Source organism: Portunus trituberculatus, chromosome 43, assembly GCF_017591435.1.
Source record: "Portunus trituberculatus isolate SZX2019 chromosome 43, ASM1759143v1, whole genome shotgun sequence".
Lineage (NCBI taxonomy): Eukaryota > Metazoa > Arthropoda > Malacostraca > Decapoda > Portunidae > Portunus > Portunus trituberculatus.
In genome coordinates this window covers 13,480,507-13,497,853 of record NC_059297.1, presented here as the reverse complement: position 1 = coordinate 13,497,853, position 17,347 = coordinate 13,480,507, and the positions used below count along the sequence as shown (strand labels likewise).

The 17,347-nt window shown below is 40.6% G+C and overlaps 3 protein-coding genes across 6 annotated transcripts; all 3 read left to right on the top strand.

Annotated features, from left to right (window-relative positions):
• The first annotated feature begins 1,483 nt into the window (after positions 1-1,483).
• LOC123518275 (PE-PGRS family protein PE_PGRS16-like) lies at positions 1,484-3,056 on the top strand. The gene is made up of 5 exons (XM_045278998.1): positions 1,484-1,588; positions 1,693-1,755; positions 1,850-2,344; positions 2,500-2,690; positions 2,845-3,056. Exons 2-5 carry the CDS (start codon positions 1,693-1,695, stop codon positions 2,954-2,956), a joined length of 861 nt encoding a protein of 286 aa, XP_045134933.1. The 5' UTR covers positions 1,484-1,588; the 3' UTR covers positions 2,957-3,056.
• A 1,844-nt stretch (positions 3,057-4,900) lies between these two features.
• On the top strand, positions 4,901-6,299 carry LOC123518306. The gene is made up of 6 exons (XM_045279045.1): positions 4,901-5,075; positions 5,201-5,263; positions 5,372-5,443; positions 5,602-5,769; positions 5,866-5,997; positions 6,112-6,299. The coding sequence occupies exons 2-6, from the start codon at positions 5,219-5,221 to the stop codon at positions 6,220-6,222; spliced, it is 528 nt and encodes a 175-aa protein (XP_045134980.1). The 5' UTR covers positions 4,901-5,075; positions 5,201-5,218; the 3' UTR covers positions 6,223-6,299.
• A 354-nt stretch (positions 6,300-6,653) lies between these two features.
• On the top strand, positions 6,654-17,062 carry LOC123518253 (exosome complex component RRP4-like). Of its 4 annotated transcripts, none has more exons than XM_045278981.1 (8): positions 6,654-6,673; positions 7,785-7,887; positions 10,144-10,253; positions 11,237-11,364; positions 12,989-13,123; positions 15,621-15,794; positions 16,516-16,647; positions 16,888-17,062. In XM_045278981.1, exons 2-8 carry the CDS (start codon positions 7,808-7,810, stop codon positions 16,957-16,959), a joined length of 831 nt encoding a protein of 276 aa, XP_045134916.1. In that variant the 5' UTR covers positions 6,654-6,673; positions 7,785-7,807; the 3' UTR covers positions 16,960-17,062. The 4 variants fall into 4 exon arrangements, with proteins under 4 accessions (XP_045134916.1, XP_045134913.1, XP_045134915.1 ...); XM_045278978.1 differs by lacking the exon at positions 6,654-6,673 and adding an exon at positions 7,124-7,175; XM_045278980.1 differs by lacking the exon at positions 6,654-6,673 and adding an exon at positions 7,425-7,443.
• The last annotated feature ends 285 nt before the right edge of the window (positions 17,063-17,347 follow it).

The following is a 17,347-nucleotide window of genomic DNA, read 5'->3' as shown; positions in this document are numbered from 1 at the left end:
ATATCCCATTGACATTACTGTCAATACTAGAATGATAGGTTACTGGCCAAGGTTAATAACAGGAAAAGCTACTAAATTAAGTCTGATAATGTACAGAAGTTTGTTAGACTCAACAAATATGTACTCATCACCTTGAATCAGCCATATAAGAAATATTCTCAATAGTTGTGGTGTGTCAGGTATTTGGATGGATCAACAAGTTACTAATCCTGAATGGTTAAAGAAAGCAATAGAAAATAAGCTGAAGGACCAGTGGATAGCAACATGGTTCAGTAACATTTCAACAAAGGAAATTTGTAAGAGTTATACTATATATAAAGAGTTATATATCCTGGAAGATTACCAACTGAAATTAAGAGAAAACATCAGATTGTCCTTAATTAAACAAAGAACAAATAATAATAGATTACCAGTTGTAACAGGAAGATATGCAAATGTAAGTAGAAAAGAAAGATCATTTTTAAAATTTTGAAGAAATATTGTTAAAGATGAATTTCCTATTATATTGTTATGTCCTACTGAAAATGTTGTGGAGCTTCGAAACAAATATATACCATTCTATTACAGAAATAATCCAACATTAAATGAGTTTACTCTGTTAATGCAAAGTAAAAATCTATAGATTTTAACCAATATATCCCATTTCTTGAGAGCTATTATAAAATGTTTAGATAACAGAAAGTTGATTACAGAAATTGTTTGTATTGAATGGATAATGTTACTTCTTTTTAGTTTATTATTGAAATTATGAGGAGCTGTGTTCCATACTTTGTTTACAAAGTCTGAGCAAAATAAACTGAATCTGAATCTGAATCTGAATCTGAATCACACACTCACACATACACACACACACACACACACACACACACCGCTGAGTACAGTTCACCCATCCACTGCGACACAAAACAATTAGCCGCATCAGCAAGCAATGTGTGAAGTCATTATAAGCATTTATAATAAAGTTAGCGATGAAAATAATACATTCTTTTCAATTCCTACCCAATTTTAAAGATTAGCTGTGACTGCAGAACAACTAAAGACTGCTCAGAAATATTGGTAATCAGGGAAACCTGTAGTATTTAAGAGGCAGTCACATGGAGCTAAACACTCGTCTCTGATCGGCGCCACTCACCCACCTGTATTAAAGACTGCGGCTAATTTTCCTATGAAAAATGATGGCACAAAACAGTCTATTGACAAGATATAAAAATCGTTTATTTTCAGTTCATTAGATCACGATATAAATGAATAAGAGTGCTCTCTCATTTCAATAAGCTGGCACGTACAATGCCCCTCGCGTGTGTCAAGGTAAGAACACACAAACTATTCATATCAACGGAAACTAACAATATGACAATAACGAACAATCAAAGATAGTGCTGACACAACAATCCAAGAGTTCTTTTTGGTAGTGGTTGGGTAGTTAACTGGGAAAGACGTCGAGGAAGAAGAAGAGGGAGAGGGGGAAGGATGGGAGGAGCGGAGCAGTGGAAGGTGAGGACTGGGAGCGACATGGCTTGCTGGTTCACTTCACGTTTTGCCTTTCTACTAGCGGCATTACACTCCAGCAGCACTACACTTCAGCAAGGTGAGACTCTGGATGTGTTTTCCTTATAGGGAAAGTGTAATTTGTTTACCCTCGGTATTTGTTTTAAAGTCGGAGGTGTTTATATCTCTTGTTTCAATTTGCAGATGAGGTGTTGGTTATCTTTTGTGGTATACCTGATGGCAGGGTTGGTGTGGGTGCCTGGCATGGTAAGGATCGTTGCGAGTTAATTTATTGTGGCAATTCATGAGTTTTGAAAGGCTCAATCTGAAGAGTTCTTGTATCTCGTTTCATTCTTTCTAGGGTCAACAGTACGGCAGCAGCTCTGGGGCTGGCCAGACGGGATCATCCAGTACATCTGGTTCTGGTTCTGTTGGTGCGTCACCCCAAGGGTCGGCGGGAATCGGTTCTTCATCGGGAGGCCAGGGGGCGGGACAGGCTGGTAGCGGGGCCGCTGGCAGTGTGTTCCCCGGGTTTGCAGGCTCTGGGCGTCCCTCTGGTGTTGGTGGTGCGGCATTTGTTGGAGCTGCTGGTGCAGGACGGGGAGTTGCCGGCTTCCCTGGGTTCGCTGGCACTACTGGTCAGGGTGGTGCTGCTGGTCAGGGTGGTGCTGCTGGTCAGGGTGGTGCTGCTGCTTTTCACCGAGGCACAAGCATCATCCAGCAACAACCCACGCCGACAGTCACTCAGACTGTGACTGTTGATAGGTTCACCACACTCACAGACATTGTCTTTCAGAGTTACGGTGTGACCCTGACGCAGTTTCTAGTGGAGACTGCCACCAGGCCTGTACAGCAGGCGAGTTAATAGGTTTTCCCATTGAATGAGTATGTGACGCTATTCCCATTGAATGAGTATGTGACGCTAAAGAACAATTACATTTGAGTCGTCTGAAATTATTTAACATTTGAGTCGCTCTGAAAATTAAGTCCTTCTGAACCTAACGTTTACAGGTTGTGGTGACGCCAGTCAATGACCAAGTGGCTGTCACCACCACTGTGCTACACCGTCCAGAATACATCACGCTTACGGAAACTAAATCTGATTTCCGCCTGACTGTGAGAACATCAGTCAGCCACGTCACCCTCACCCACACCGCCTACAACATCATGCACGTGCCCTTCACCATAACGGCCACTGAAACGTGAGTCTTTTTGGTGACCATGTATTATACGCTAACGAGCAGTGATTCATGGATTATACACTTGACAGCGATGCTTAGACGATTATGAAGGTGTTGAAGTGTAGTAATTGTTCTTCATGGTGTACCTGTTATTAACTTTTCTTGTTTCTTGCAGCGTGCACCTGACCTCCCCTGTGGTGAGGACCGTCATTAAAACACAGCGGCAGGTGGTCACGGACTACCGCACCATTGTCAACTCTGTGTACGTCCATGGCGGATACCACTGACACGCAAAGTAGTGTACGTAATACTATTTCGCATTAATGACCGGAGTACCTTATTGTTAATGTTATCGTATGTTAAGCCAAAATGAATAACTGAACATTTGATCTCGATGCTTCTTCACAACCTTCGTACGATCTCCATACACCAGTTTGTTTTTCGTCTTTTGGTCTTTCATCACAACCTTCATACACTAAATAGTTTAATTTCTGTAGACATTTGATTCTCCATGCTTCTCCAAAACCTTCGTACGATCTCCATACACCAGATTGTAAACCACTTTTTTCTAAATCCTCTACAGAAAGGGTACTCAAAGTACCCAAGTAATCCCCTTGGGAAAAGGGTGTACTCAAGTAAACAATGTACCCATTAAGCCCTTTAAGAAAGCTGTTTAAATAAAATGGTGTTTAAATAACTAAAATGTTTGGATAACTATACTCAATCCATCGCAACCTTCAGCCATTTTTAGTTATAACCCTATCTTCACCGTCCTTCAAGGCTTAGTTATAATCCCACCATCCTTATAACTTTTTCTCTGAAACAAGGGTAACCAACAAAAAGGCTACCCGTATCATACAGCTCTAAGTTTCAATAATGCAAAATAAACCTCCATCTGTCAAATGATGGGCCTTGCGCTACTACCAGTGTACAATAATAAAGAACCGGTGTCTGTTATACTCAGCTATGCCTGGCAGGAATTTAGCATACATGCGTGGAATATACCGTTGTTAGTTTTGCCACTGCAGCACTGACTGTCGTGTAGAATGTTTTTTTTTTTTTTTTCTATAGCACCTGTAGATTTTCCATGAGTATGGGAAACGCTGTTCAGCTTACATTCATTAGTGGCGCAGGCGATTTTATTTATAGTGGGACCCGCATCACCACCCAAGCGCATCTTTGGTGTAACCACCTAGAAGCTGGGTATCATGGTGGCATGTAGGTAACTTTAAACCACTCGACAAATGGCAAAGTATCAAGATTGTACGTGGTGGGATTCGAACCTACGCGTGGACGACAGCCCGATCCCACGCTCACCACCATATCCACTACTCCACCTAAGTTCTAGTCTTGCTTAACCTGCATTCTCTGTTTTACGTGATCGCCTTATTTTTCTTTTTAATAAATATCTTAACTCGCTCTCACGCTCTCTACACTCTGGTCTCTTCTCTTTATTGCCGTTGCCTTCAGTTAGCGGGTCATTTCCTGCCTAAGACATGAGATTATCGAGGCACAGCATATTTAAGGCTGCTAACCCCCTACTACTCTTGTTGTCTCCGTCATTTATTCTTTACTTTATTTGATCCTTACCTTGAATTTCTTCCTTTTCTTTCTGACGCAGGAGATGGAAAAGAATCAGGAAGAGAGAAAAGGATAAGAAGGGATGTGCAGGAAGGAGAGAAGAGTGAAAGGGGAGAATGTATCGCAAGAGAAGAGGAGAGGGAAAGATAGGCAAACAAGAAATGAAATATGTAGATGTTTATATTCGTTTTCGACATATAAACGTACATCTTTTCTATTCTTTTTTTAAGTACTGGGATGCATTTTTACCATGAGCTTTAGGTACGATTAGACGATTTTATTTGGACTAGGAAGGGTGTATAGAAGTCAGAAGATCAATAGCTAGTCTTCAGTTTTGATCCCCACATAAGTTTCTGAAGTTGTATAAAATAATCGTATAGTAAGCAGAATAAATATAAAACGCGTCATAGTACTGAAGAGATTAAAGCTATATACACATCCATTACAACTCTACTGTTTCAGGACTGTCTGTGCATTGCCGTGAGTAAACAGAGAAAATAAATGGAGAAATAAAAATCGTAAACTAAAATCTTCATGTAGGTAATTTCTTATCAAATGAGAAATTTTGTTTTCAAGGATATAACAAATTTTTTTTTACATACTTTGTAAGAAAACAACGAGATAGTAGTTTAATTTCTTCTTAGGGTAGTTTTTGTTTCCTGCCTGGAATCTTTTTTCATTGTTGTTAGCCACCCAACGCGTCTCGGCCATATAAAGCTCCGAAGCCGCGACCCAAGGCGAGCTGCGCGGGGCGGTCCACCGAAGCAACCTGGCGTGCTGCGATACTCGGGTGACCAGTTTCTGTCCACAGCAGTACGGTGTAAGGTAAGTCAAGGCTTATTTCAATACATTTCACCTAATAGTGGGACGTAAGGTGTTTGGAAAAAAGTTTGTTTTGGATAGCTTAAAATACGCTGTTGCTATGATAATTTAATTTGTGATTGTTTCAGGAGCTTTATTCTAACATCATGTCTCCTGTTGGTATTGCTGCCTTCCTGACTTTATTGGTTCAGGTAAGATAATGTTGAATTATGGAATTGGAGTGTTAATACTTCCCATGATTAGTGAAAGTATGAAGTTCCTATAAACGAAACATTGTGTGCATAATTACTTTCTTCCAGGCACACTGCCAGATTCAGTATGATAGGCACCAGCCTTACATCCCGCAGCCAGTGTATCCCGTTACCGAGACGGTAAGTATCTTTGTAGCTGCTGTGTGTACATTAGGGCTTGAAAGACCTTGAAATGCCCTCGGATCAAGAAATTGTTAGGTGTATGTTAATCTTATGGTTAGGCAAGTTCTAATTGCTGAAAACACTGCAGTAATACAAGGATGCATTTAACCTCACAGGTGACCGTAACAGTGACCCAGACAATTCGCATCCCCGTGACGTCCGATATTTGGGTGAGCACAGCGACTCCATACACCGTGAGGGTGACAAGTCTCGCGACTGACTACACTTACGTCCCCGACCATGCAGAGACTGTCACTGCCGTCGTTGCCGTCACAAACACTCCTGTAGGTGTGGTGTACTTCGAAGGTAGTTTGCCGTATTTGGTATAGGTAAAGTCTTTACTAGAAGTGTATAACCCCATTATAATTTCTAATGCCCAGGTCTCTGTTGTGCGCGAGACGAGCTGGATCAACCCGGTCCGGACGGCAGTATCGGTCTATACTACGTTCTTGACGGAAACTGAAAGGAAGGACTTGTACCACACTGTTACTCATGTCGATGTCCATCACGAGGTGAGGGACTTTGTTTTGTTTGTGGACGCATGTATGTGGTGAGCTTCATAACGCTGTACCACTAACTATTGCCGTTTTACAGTTAAATGTACCACTATTGCCGTTTTACCGCAGATTAACACCGTGGCTGTGCCGTCCGTACAGACCCTTGTACAGAAGGAAACGACCACCACCATCAGGCTCGCCACCGTCACCGTTACCTCCACTACCTTCGGCTACCATTAAAGAGCACTTCAAAGCTAGACCATGAAAGCATTTAAATTGTGTACGTACGTTTGTTTGACAATAAACTCTTAGTCTGAGCACTCTTTACAATTTGTCGAGTTCCTTTCATAATTTGTCTAGATCCTTTCACATGTAACTCGTGTGCATGTAACAAGACCACCTCCTTTCTCGTAACTCGTGTGCATGTAACAAGACCACCTCCTTTCTCGCCTATTCCTTACCTGCCTATACTAGTTCTATGCATGTAACTGGATCGTTTCCTTTCTCACCTAGTCCTTACCCGGCTATCCCACTTACCGCCTATCCCCATATCTCGAACTTTACCCTTTAAATAAACATGAGATTATTAGTCAGCAAACAGTTTGGGGTTATTAGCCAGCCCACAGTTTGAAATTATTTTATTAGCTAGCCCACAGTTTGATTGAGATCATTAACCGCAATTGGTGTAAATGTTAAGTGCGCTAAAAAACAGTGGGGGGGGGGATAGTCTGAAAGGAGCTTAAGCACCACCACTGGCCTGATAGTAGCTAGAGCCCGGACAAACACGCGCACGCACGCTAGACTCGCAATCGAGAGGGCCGGGTTCGAGTCCCGGTAAGCGGCGAGGCAAATGGGCAAGCCTCTTAATGTGTGGCCCCTGTTTACCTAGCAGTAAATAGGTACGGGATGTAACTCGAGGGGTTGTGCCCTCGCTTTCCCGGTGTGTGTTATTGATGTGGTCTTAGTCCTACCCGAAGGTCAGTCTCTGAGCTCGCTCCGTAATGGGGAAGACCGGCTGGGTGACCAGCAGACGACCGAGGTGAATTACACACACACACACACACACACACACACACACACACACACACACACACACACACACACACTTCAGTACAGCTAGCCTTTAAAACGCCTGCAAAGCACTCGAAAAACAATCATGGCTGCATGCATGGTGAAGGAGCCGGGGTTGACGGGTATGAGCTGTGCAGGGGGTTGGTTGGTCGGGGAGTCAGGGATACTTTGGTGAATGGTGGCGGTGGTGGTGTGGCATATACTGTTAAGAGAAAGGTGGTGTAACTTCACGAGAGAGAGAGAGAGAGAGAGAGAGAGCTTCCATCCTCATCGTACTATTTCTCTCTCTCTCTCTCTCTCTCTCTCTCTCTCTCTCTCTCTCTCTCTTAAGCAGATAGCGAGCGCTTCACTATAATAGAGTGGTGGTACTAGGTGGAGGTGGGAGTCGTGGTGAGACCAAAGTGCTTCTCAAAATACAAGGACAATAGGTTATTTAGACTCTTACGAAGGTATTTCTCCAGTTATTCTCTCACTAGAACAATATAAATACTCATAGAAATTCGTATAATTTTAAGTAGAGTCTCTTGTATGTTAAGTATGTGCGGGGCAAAAATGTTAAGGAGTAAACTACAGGAGTGAGAGAGGGAGCGCCGTTTCAAAGGCGAAAACTCTCCTCGCCTTAAGTCCGCGACGTAAACAAACATCACGAGGAACGCCAAGCGATAGCGTGTAGCCACGTTGTACTATTTTAAAGTATATAGGCGTTGATAATATGGAGATCCATCTTGCAGGTGATGTGCGGCGAGTGCAGGCCATGGTGGGCGTGCAGGGGACCGCCCATCCGCGTCTTGTCACCCCTGGAGAGGTCATCTCGCAGGACACCAGTTTCATGAGGTTAGTGAAGTGTGTACACTGACCGTGAGGTGGTGCCGCCTGCTGGTTACACAAGGGTCAGGAAATTGCTACATGACTTTCATATTGTTATACAATTGTATACCTTTATGAATTGTCAGAATGGCGGCGCTACCATTGTATAGACATCCGGTCACTTACCTCTCAGTTCACGCGGTTTAGGATGCCAGCAGTCACCACACCTTAGCCAAATATACACTGGTGCCAATCTAGCAAAAGAATGTCTTCATCACAATGCTGTATTATGCATTTAGAAATCATGATTATAGTCAGCTTTAATTAGATTGGAGAGAGAGATCTTGAGATTGTTTCATGCACAGTCCTGATAGTGTAACAGAGATATCGTTTTTGCTCTTCTCCCTTGTCGGGCTACAGAATATCATTATCACGATGCTTTAAATAGAAAATCAAGAGAAAGAAGGAGAGAGAGGTTGGGGGAGAAATCTTTCAGTAGATTGGCAACATCTGGCTAAGATCCGGCAACTGCTGGCATCCCACAAACCATGCTGCTGAGAGGTAAGTGATGGAATGTCTATACTATGGTAGTGCCAAGAATGGCTACCTACCTATGTAAAGGTAGCATACTCAGGCCACTGATTAAGATTGAATTTGAGTACCAGGTGTGGGAGAATAGATGTGCTGGACTCTTGATGTGTAGCCCTTGTTCACTAGCAGTAAGTATATAGGTGTGGGGAGGTAAGCTAAGGGATGGTGACATCAATGTGCCAGTGTGTGGTGTGTGAGTGGTTGTACTCCTACTCAAAAAATAAAATATTGCTGTACTATAAGATTTTCTCAGTATCTTATATTATGGCAGCCTATAGCTACTATAAGATTTTCTCAATATCTTATTTTGTGGCAGCCTCTTCACCATCACACATTTATTAAAACATGACCATTGCTGTGATTGCCATTACTATTTTACAGTGGTACCTCTAGATAAGAGTTTAATTGGTTCCAGCCCCTACCTCGTAACTTGAAGTTACTCGTATCATGAGTTATTAATTCCCATTTAAATTAACTGAAATCCTGTTAATCCATTCCAGCCAATAGGACAAACTACAAAATACCCCAATTGACCTGAAATTAATATGCAATTAAATTACAATACATACATAATTCATTATTAATCATAGCCGGTGGCATAGTGGATAAGGTGGTGAGCGTGGGATCGGGCAGACGTCCACGCGTAGGTTCGAATCCCACCACGTACAGCCTTAAAACACTTTGCCATTTGTCGAGTGGTTTAAAGTTATCTACATATCACCATGATACCCAGGTTCTAGGTGGTTACACTCAAGATGAGCTTGGGCGGTGATATGGGCCCTAATATGGGTACCACTATAAATAAAATTGCCTGCGCCACTAATGGGCGGAAGCTGAACAGCGCTTCCCATACACTTCAAGTGTGCCTACAGGCGCTATAGGCCTTACCGTAAAAAAAAAAAGAAAGAAAAAAAAGATAATAAATAATAATAACTGAAACATAATGTTGTTTTGTGAGCGCTTATCAGAAGACAGACGACAGCAGACAACACAGATAGGTGGAGTAAGTGGAGGGTGAAGGATGCCAGGGTAGTAGGGGGAGGATGAGGGATAAGTAGTGTGAACATAAGCAATAGTCACTCCCTTAGCATGTTTTTTACTTTTAATTAAATCTGTGTTCTTCAGAATGGTGCAAATAGTTGGCGTACTTCACTCATACCCCTTAGCAAGATCACTCACACACACACCACGCTCATGTTTTTTATTATTTCCTGCTTAATTTCTAAGCTCATCATTTGTTTCTTATGATCACTACTATCTGTAGCACTTCCTTTCTTGGCCCCATGGTTAAATGCACAAAAAAGCAGCACAAAATACGAAAAAGCATGAGTAATGGTACAATGTGGAGATTTGTGGATTGCTGCTTTGCTACTGAGCGCTGATGATGGTGGGTGCTGCTGCTGCTGGCTGCTCATATTTTGGAAAAATGCTCATATTATAGAGCATAATTTTTCACAAATTTTTACTTGTATCTTGGAAAACTCGTATGTAGAGGTGCCACTGTACTTGATTTCATTTATAAGGTCAAATTTACCTCTTGTACTTGTCAAGAATGTTTTGATAAGGATATATTTCTAACAGTTTTTCGACACCTTCATTAATAATTCATTCTCTTTGTGAAAGCTTTCATTTGGTCCCTTATAAAGATATGATAGTGCACCTTCAGCATTTAATTTATTTGTCACTTTGCAGAGGGCATGGCACCTACATGGAGAAGGGTGTGCAGGTGGCCTCTGTAGCAGGCTATGTGACCAGAGTGAACCGCCTCATCACTGTCACTCCTCTGCGTCAGATGTACCAAGGTGTGTGCTGACACCGCCTCATAAACTCATAGGCGACTCATGGAAGAGGCCCATTCAAGCCTGTGACTCCAGCTCTGAATTACATATTCTAGATCTTATCATCATGTAGTCAAACCTGTGATTGAGGCTCCCTATTTCTTCAGTTTAGTAAAACCATTGTTCTTCATCTTTCCATATATCATCTAAATTTTCTTTCAAACTCATGAACTGATTAGTATTTACCATGGATTGTTGTGATGGCATAACAAAATAAGAGAAACTGCAACAAGCCACTGGGCTTAGATGTGGCACACCCTGTTGATTGAGATTATTCTGTTGTTGTTTGTATTACTGTTATTATTATTGCTTTCATTATTGGTATTACCCTTGTCTACTGCAATAATAATGTTTTGGTGATTATAATTGGGTTTGTGGGTGCCAAAGAAAGTGAAGGAGATGGTGATGTTATCTGATGAAGTAATCTAGCAAGGTCATGGTTGCTATGTGCCAGTTAATCAGGGGTTTTCTCTATTACAATATGCAATGTCTGTTATTACAGTAAGGAATGTTAGCCCCCTTCAATACTAGGGCACATTTTTACCTTGAAGTTTGTGTACGATTGACCCATTTTATTGGCAATGAAAAGAGTATGTGTAGGTCAAAAGATTAATGGCCAGAGTTTTCACTATTTCAATCACCTACATGAGTTTTTGAAGTTATATAAAATCACAAGATAATAAGGAGAATAAACATGCAAACACATCATGGCCCTCAATGAGATAATGATAACTTTTTATTCAGAATGAAATTCTAATGATATGGTATATAACAGTGTACGTAATATAATAACCATTACTGTGATATTCCTCTCTAATAATGATCCACCACATCTGTGAGGCTGTTGAGAGCTAAGCAAGGTGTATTTGTAATAGGAATGATGTGTCTTGTAAATATCATCATCTTTCTCTACATGTACTAGATCTCACATATTGTTTATATTCCAGGAGCCGTGGGTGACACTGTAGTGGGGCGCATCACCAAAGTACAGACCAACAGATGGAAGGTGGATGTCAACTCACGACTCGATGCAGAACTCCGGCTTTCAAACATTCAGTTACCTGGAGGAGAGCAGGTAATTGTGACCAAGTAAAAAAGATCTTTTCTGCAGTATGTATACTGTACTTATTATCTCAATTAACTTGAATTTTAAGTTTTTATTTTTTATTTTTTTATTTATTTTTTTTATTTTTATGTCTTGGCCTATAGTGCCTGTAAGTAACTTGAAGGGTATTGGAAGTACTGTTAAGCCTCCATCCATTAGTGGCACAAGCCACTAATGGATTTTATTTATAGTGGTACCCATATTAGGGCCCATATCACCATCCAAGCTCATCTTTGATGTAACCACCTAGAACCTGTGTATCATGGTGACATGTAGGTAATTTTAAACCACTTGGCACGGGCTTCCTCACTTAGGGCAACGGTTTCCTAGCGAGTAGGCTTTGAGATAGGAGGTAGTTTTTATTATCTTTGTCTTGGAGTGATTGATATTTACCTTTAGCTGTAGATAATGGTGTCTCCTGCTTCATACAGCTGTGATGAGGATGAGACATGGTGAGGAAACTGTAATGTTCTTTAGATGAGTATGATTCAGATAATGATTCTGGAAAAGAGTTAGGAGATGGTAAAACTGTCAGTTTTGCTTGTGAGTGAGGGAGAGCATTCTTGTGATAATTCTTCACCAGGACCCAGTGTGTCACATTTTGCTCGCTTGTCTGACGTACTTGCTGATAAACGATCAGATAGCTATGCTTTCTTCCTTGAAATGAGAGTTTACTCTTGTGCATCCCAGGATTATTGCACTCTCAAAAGTCATCAAGTGCCTTAATTGACAATTTTTTTCTTTAGCTGTATTATCTTTTCTTTTAATATGTAATAATTACTTTGTGTTTTCTCTTGATATGAAAATATATTTGGAATGAAGTTAGAAATAAACATTATATAATACAGTGGAGACTCAATACTTGAAATTAATCCATTCCAAATGGCTGTTTGATTATCAAAAATTTTTCAGTATTAATACCTATAAATGAAGTCATTTGATCTATCCTTAGCAAGACCATAAGATTACAAAAATTTCAATGGAAATCTTTTATTATTTTGATTTGTACTTATTGTAAGTGGTGGATAACATTAAAAAGGAGGGGAGGAGGAGGGAGGTTATTCGTCGGAGGATGAGTCATGAAGACGTCCGGTAACTTGTCCCCTGGTGTGATTCCTGTGAACCCACTAGTGAAGAACTGTGGCTCACTAACACTTACACAATTATTAGATTCCGTATTTTCACCACTAATAAACCTCTTTGGTGCCATTGTAAGTTTCTAAATGAAAATCTACAGGTAGAACATAGTAGAATGTTGTTGATGTTGTCATCATAGCTAGGGATGTGCACTGGTATCTTGTATACTGGAATACTGGTATTTTAGCTTCAGTATTACCAGTATCAGAATGTTCAAGTACCAGATGTTTTTTTGAGTACCAACTCAAACTTTTGTGTTGAATTATTGAAAAGTTTGACTTCAAAGACATTCAAATATTGAGTCTTCACTGTGTGGTGTGGCAGGCAGACCTTTAGTGTGTATTAGTGGTGTAAGCTGCAGTAAAAATGATAAGGAAAGTTGTGGCAAAAAGGAGCGACAGGATTGTTCATTATGTGTTTTTTTTTAAACTGGTTATAATAAAGAAACATTTTTTAGAGGAGATCCAATGTAGAGGATGAGCGGGACATGCGAGCATTGCTGACTGAAGGTGATCTGGTGTGTGTGGAGGTGCAGAAGATCTGTGATGATGGTTTGTTAAGACTGGCTGCTCGCAACATCAAGTTTGGGAAGGTGAGTGACAGCTGCCTTTGACAACATACAATAAGGTAGCTAGTTAACTTTCATCATACACCATTCTCTTTTATGCATTTGCTGGAATGAAGAAGCAGTTAATGGTAGGGTGATATTGTACTTTATGCATGGGAATATATGTATAAAGAGTTATTACATGTTGCCTAGTATTTCAACATTAACATTGTGTATCTGTCTACACAATAACATTATTATCTCTTACATTCAAAGTTTCTCTTTTAGATGTTAAAATAGAAGATGACAAGATCTACTTATATTCATTTAACATTTTATAAGAATTACTGGAGTGCAGAAGCCTTTTGCAGCCCTCAAGAGCCTAGTATTGATTAGTCCCCAGTTCATATCCTGGCACAGTTGGGATATGGTATGACTGCTCACTCCTAGATATATTCAGTCTTCAGTGTGTACCAGTCTGCAGGGACTGGGAGGGTTAAAGGTGGTGCAGAAAGGAATTGGACATCGCTTTCCATGTACCGAGAGCTTGCATTACACACTGCTACCTGCCCATCCCCTGCATTCCAAGAATATGCCACTCTTTAAATCTTTGATTATGTAGCTGTGGTTAACTAAAGTTGTTGTCAGACCAGATGTGGAGAGATAGGTAAGCCTGATCCACATGTGAAGATGGTCAGTGCTGAGAGTCTATCCTCTACATTTGTGCAGGCCAGGGCCGGCCCTTGGTATAGGCCATAGAAGCGGTCACCTAGGGCACCATCTGCTGGAGGGGTGTCGCCGGACAAGGAGTAATTTTGCCTAGGGCACCAAAATGGCTAGGGCCGGCTGTGGTACAGGCTGATCTAAGAGAAAAAAATACAGGCTATCCCCACTTAATGAAGGGGTTATGTTCCTAAAAAACACTTCATTAAGTGAAACTTCGTTAAGCGAACCGATTATAACAAGTTTAACCCCTGACTTGAACTTCCATTGAAAGTAAACAAAGCGAGAGTGCATCATAATACAGTGAAAGGTTTAATGAAAGTAAAAATTATGAAGTTAAACATTTAGGCAGTTTAATTTAAGTAATTATAATGTACACTAATGTATGTATGTATGTAACTTTATAATGTTGATGATCTTAAATTTCTGAAGGGAGGGAGAGTGAAACAGGAAAGACACTAACCGGCAACCTGTGGAATCTAAACAAAGGGCGTATCATTGTATCACATACAAAACTTATGTACCACATTTCCACAAGGCTTTCCATTTTATCCATTGTAGAGTCACGAGTTCAGGTGTTTTTTTTAGCTTGTAAGGAAGATACGGTCTCACCAGCCTTCTTAATAGAGTCTGCTGACTTGAAAATAGTAGAGACAGTAAATGGAGGCAAGATGGTGGCGAGCAATGCTATAGTTTTCTCGCCTCTCTCGTGTCTGTGAATAATACCCAGCTTCACTTCGAGAGTAAGAGACTTCCTGGTCTTCTTAGGAACACTAGGCCACATTGCAGGACGGTTTGGTGGTAAGTTGAATGAAGGAAGACGAGCTGTTGCTGTTGCTGGTGCACGTGTTGTCCACGAGAGGCTTGATCTTGATCTTGATTCCACAGGTGTCTCAGGATTTCTTCTGGGGCAGGCCTTAGTATTGGCAGCTCCTGGTGTATTTAAAAGTCTGTCGGCTTGCGTGATATGGCAGGGCTTTCAAACTTGGAAAAAAGTTACCTGGATAAAACTTTGTTAAAGCGAGTTTGGTGTTCGTTAAACGAGCAGATGGTAGTAAATTGAAACCTTCGTTGTAGCGAAATTTCGTTGTGTGAACCTTTGTTAAGCGGCGGTTGCCTGTATATTGGTTGAATCTAGGAAACATATAAGGATGTGTGAGCATTATTGATGTATCTGGTATTAAATTTTAGAGCTCTGGATGTGGAGGTGGAGAAGGATATGGATTACTCATGAATTGCAGTTGTGTATAGGTTTACAGATGCTAAAAGAAAAGCAGAGAAGAGGAACAGAATTATAATTAGTAGCTGAAGGGATTATAAAAACTGATGAGTGTATAGTTGGAGCTTTTGTTAGCAGTTTAGGTTTAGGAGGGAAATGGGAAAAAAAACTGGTTTTCAGAGTGGTTGATGAGTGGAACAGACTCAGTGGTCATGTAGTCAGGGCTGAGTCAGTATGGAGCTTTAAAAGAAGATTAGATAAGTTCATGCATGGGGATGTTAGATGGAATTAGGTAGCTTTAATCATACAGGGACTGCCTTGTTTAGACCTGCAGCCTTTTGCAGCTTCCCTCGTTTCTTATATTCTTATGTTCCTAAAATGTAGTTGTGGATGTTGATTTAGATTTCTCTTGATGTGTTATGATGCAGTGGCAGGTAATAGTGCAGAGAGTATGCTCCTGGGAGATATGCAAGACATCACTACACTGCGTATGTGCATATGTTGGACAGAGGCTTTGTCTCAGCTGCATCATGTTGTCAGGATGTATGTGTTAGTACTTTCAAATATTTGTGTTTGTTATCGCTGCTTTATCTTTTCCAGCTTTCACAAGGTACATTGCTTGCTGTGTCTCCTTCACTCATAGTGCAAGACAAACAGAGGATGCATGACTTACCTTGTGGAGCACGGGTAGTGTTTGGAGCCAATGGTTATGTGTATATCACACCAACTGTGCCGCAGGAACAAGCATCAACTTATATTGTCAACTTTGAAGAGGTATTTTCTAGCACTGCAACATTGATATGTTTAGTTTCAATATTGTGAAATATTTGTTCTGTTAGTGCCATTGTGTGGCACGTGTAGTGTATGATCAAGATGATCAGGATAAGGAGACCCTCATGTTGACATAACTGTTATATTTGGTCAGAACTTGGAAACAAACCATGTTCCTTAGTTTGTAAAAGCAAATAGAGCGATACTCACAGCTTTGTGGCGAGAGTTAGGGAGAGAATGGGCGTCTCTCTTGATGAAGGTTAAACACCACTTCATCCCCCTTCCTCACCTTGTACTCACCATCCAAGAGTGGGAAGATTGATCATAACATATGACAGTTATGCAATCAATGCAACCTAGATGTGATTGCATATTATTGTGACTGTAACAGTAACACATTATCATTATGCATTATGGGTCTTGAAGTTATGAAGAACAAAATGAGAAGAAACACACCGCTAGGCAACCTTCCTATACAGGTTTAAGCAGTAATCTGCCAACAGAGTGCTTTGTGCGCTCTCTCTCTCTCTCTCTCTCTCTCTCTCTCTCTCTCTCTCTCTCTCTCTCTCTCTCTCTCTCTCTCTCTCTCTCTCTCTCTCTCTCTCTCTCTCTCTCTCTCTCTCTCTCTCTCTCTCTCTCTCTCTCTCATGATAGTAACAGTTCTTTTCATTTTGTATCTTTGAATTAAGTGACAATATATTGAAAGTTATCCTTTTCCAAACAGGTGCCAGTTGAAGTCAGAAAGACAATAGGTCGGTTGAAGAACTGCATCAAGCTTCTGGCCCACCATTCCATCATGATTTCCCCCACCAGTGTAATGACTGCCTTTGACACGTCTATTGAGCAAGAATTTGAAGTAAGTTACATGCTTCTCTAGTGTCACTGATCCTTATGGTTCCACTCTCACACTTTCAAGTCATGCAACAACTCGGTGGTCCCATCTCACTGCCAATGTCCAAATTCTAGTCACAGATGCAAATGCACATTGCTCACTCCTACAATCTTTTGAAAATTGTTTTCTTTTTGTAGTAATAATCTTAGCATTGTTTTCATTTTTCAGTGCCAAAATTTAATTTTCTTTTCTTTTCCTCTGCAGATCAAAGATTTGTTAAAACCAGATGTGATGCAGGATGTGGCATTGGCCACAGTGCAGTCCATGAATGAGTGAAACCTTTGGAAAGTGCTTATATTCATGTGTTAGGTGTCATATACCTGTTTACTCTTTTCATTGTTCATGTATGTTTATAATGATTAAATGATAATGCACTTGAGATGGAAGTTTGAAATTAGCAAGCTACCAAGCTCAAGACTGATTCCTTAGCAGGTATTTCTTCATTTATGGTTCAATATTATTCATTCCAGCTGTTCTGATGCTATATAGAGATACATTGATTCAAAATGTCATTACTTGTAAAATGTTTTACTTGATAGAAATGTCAAGTCTTTGCTTAAACGAGATACTTTGTGAAATTTTGTGTTCATAGGAGTAAAGCAAAGATAATAACATTAACCTCATCCTGGCAAAGGATCTTTATCTATATGGATTACTAGAGGAA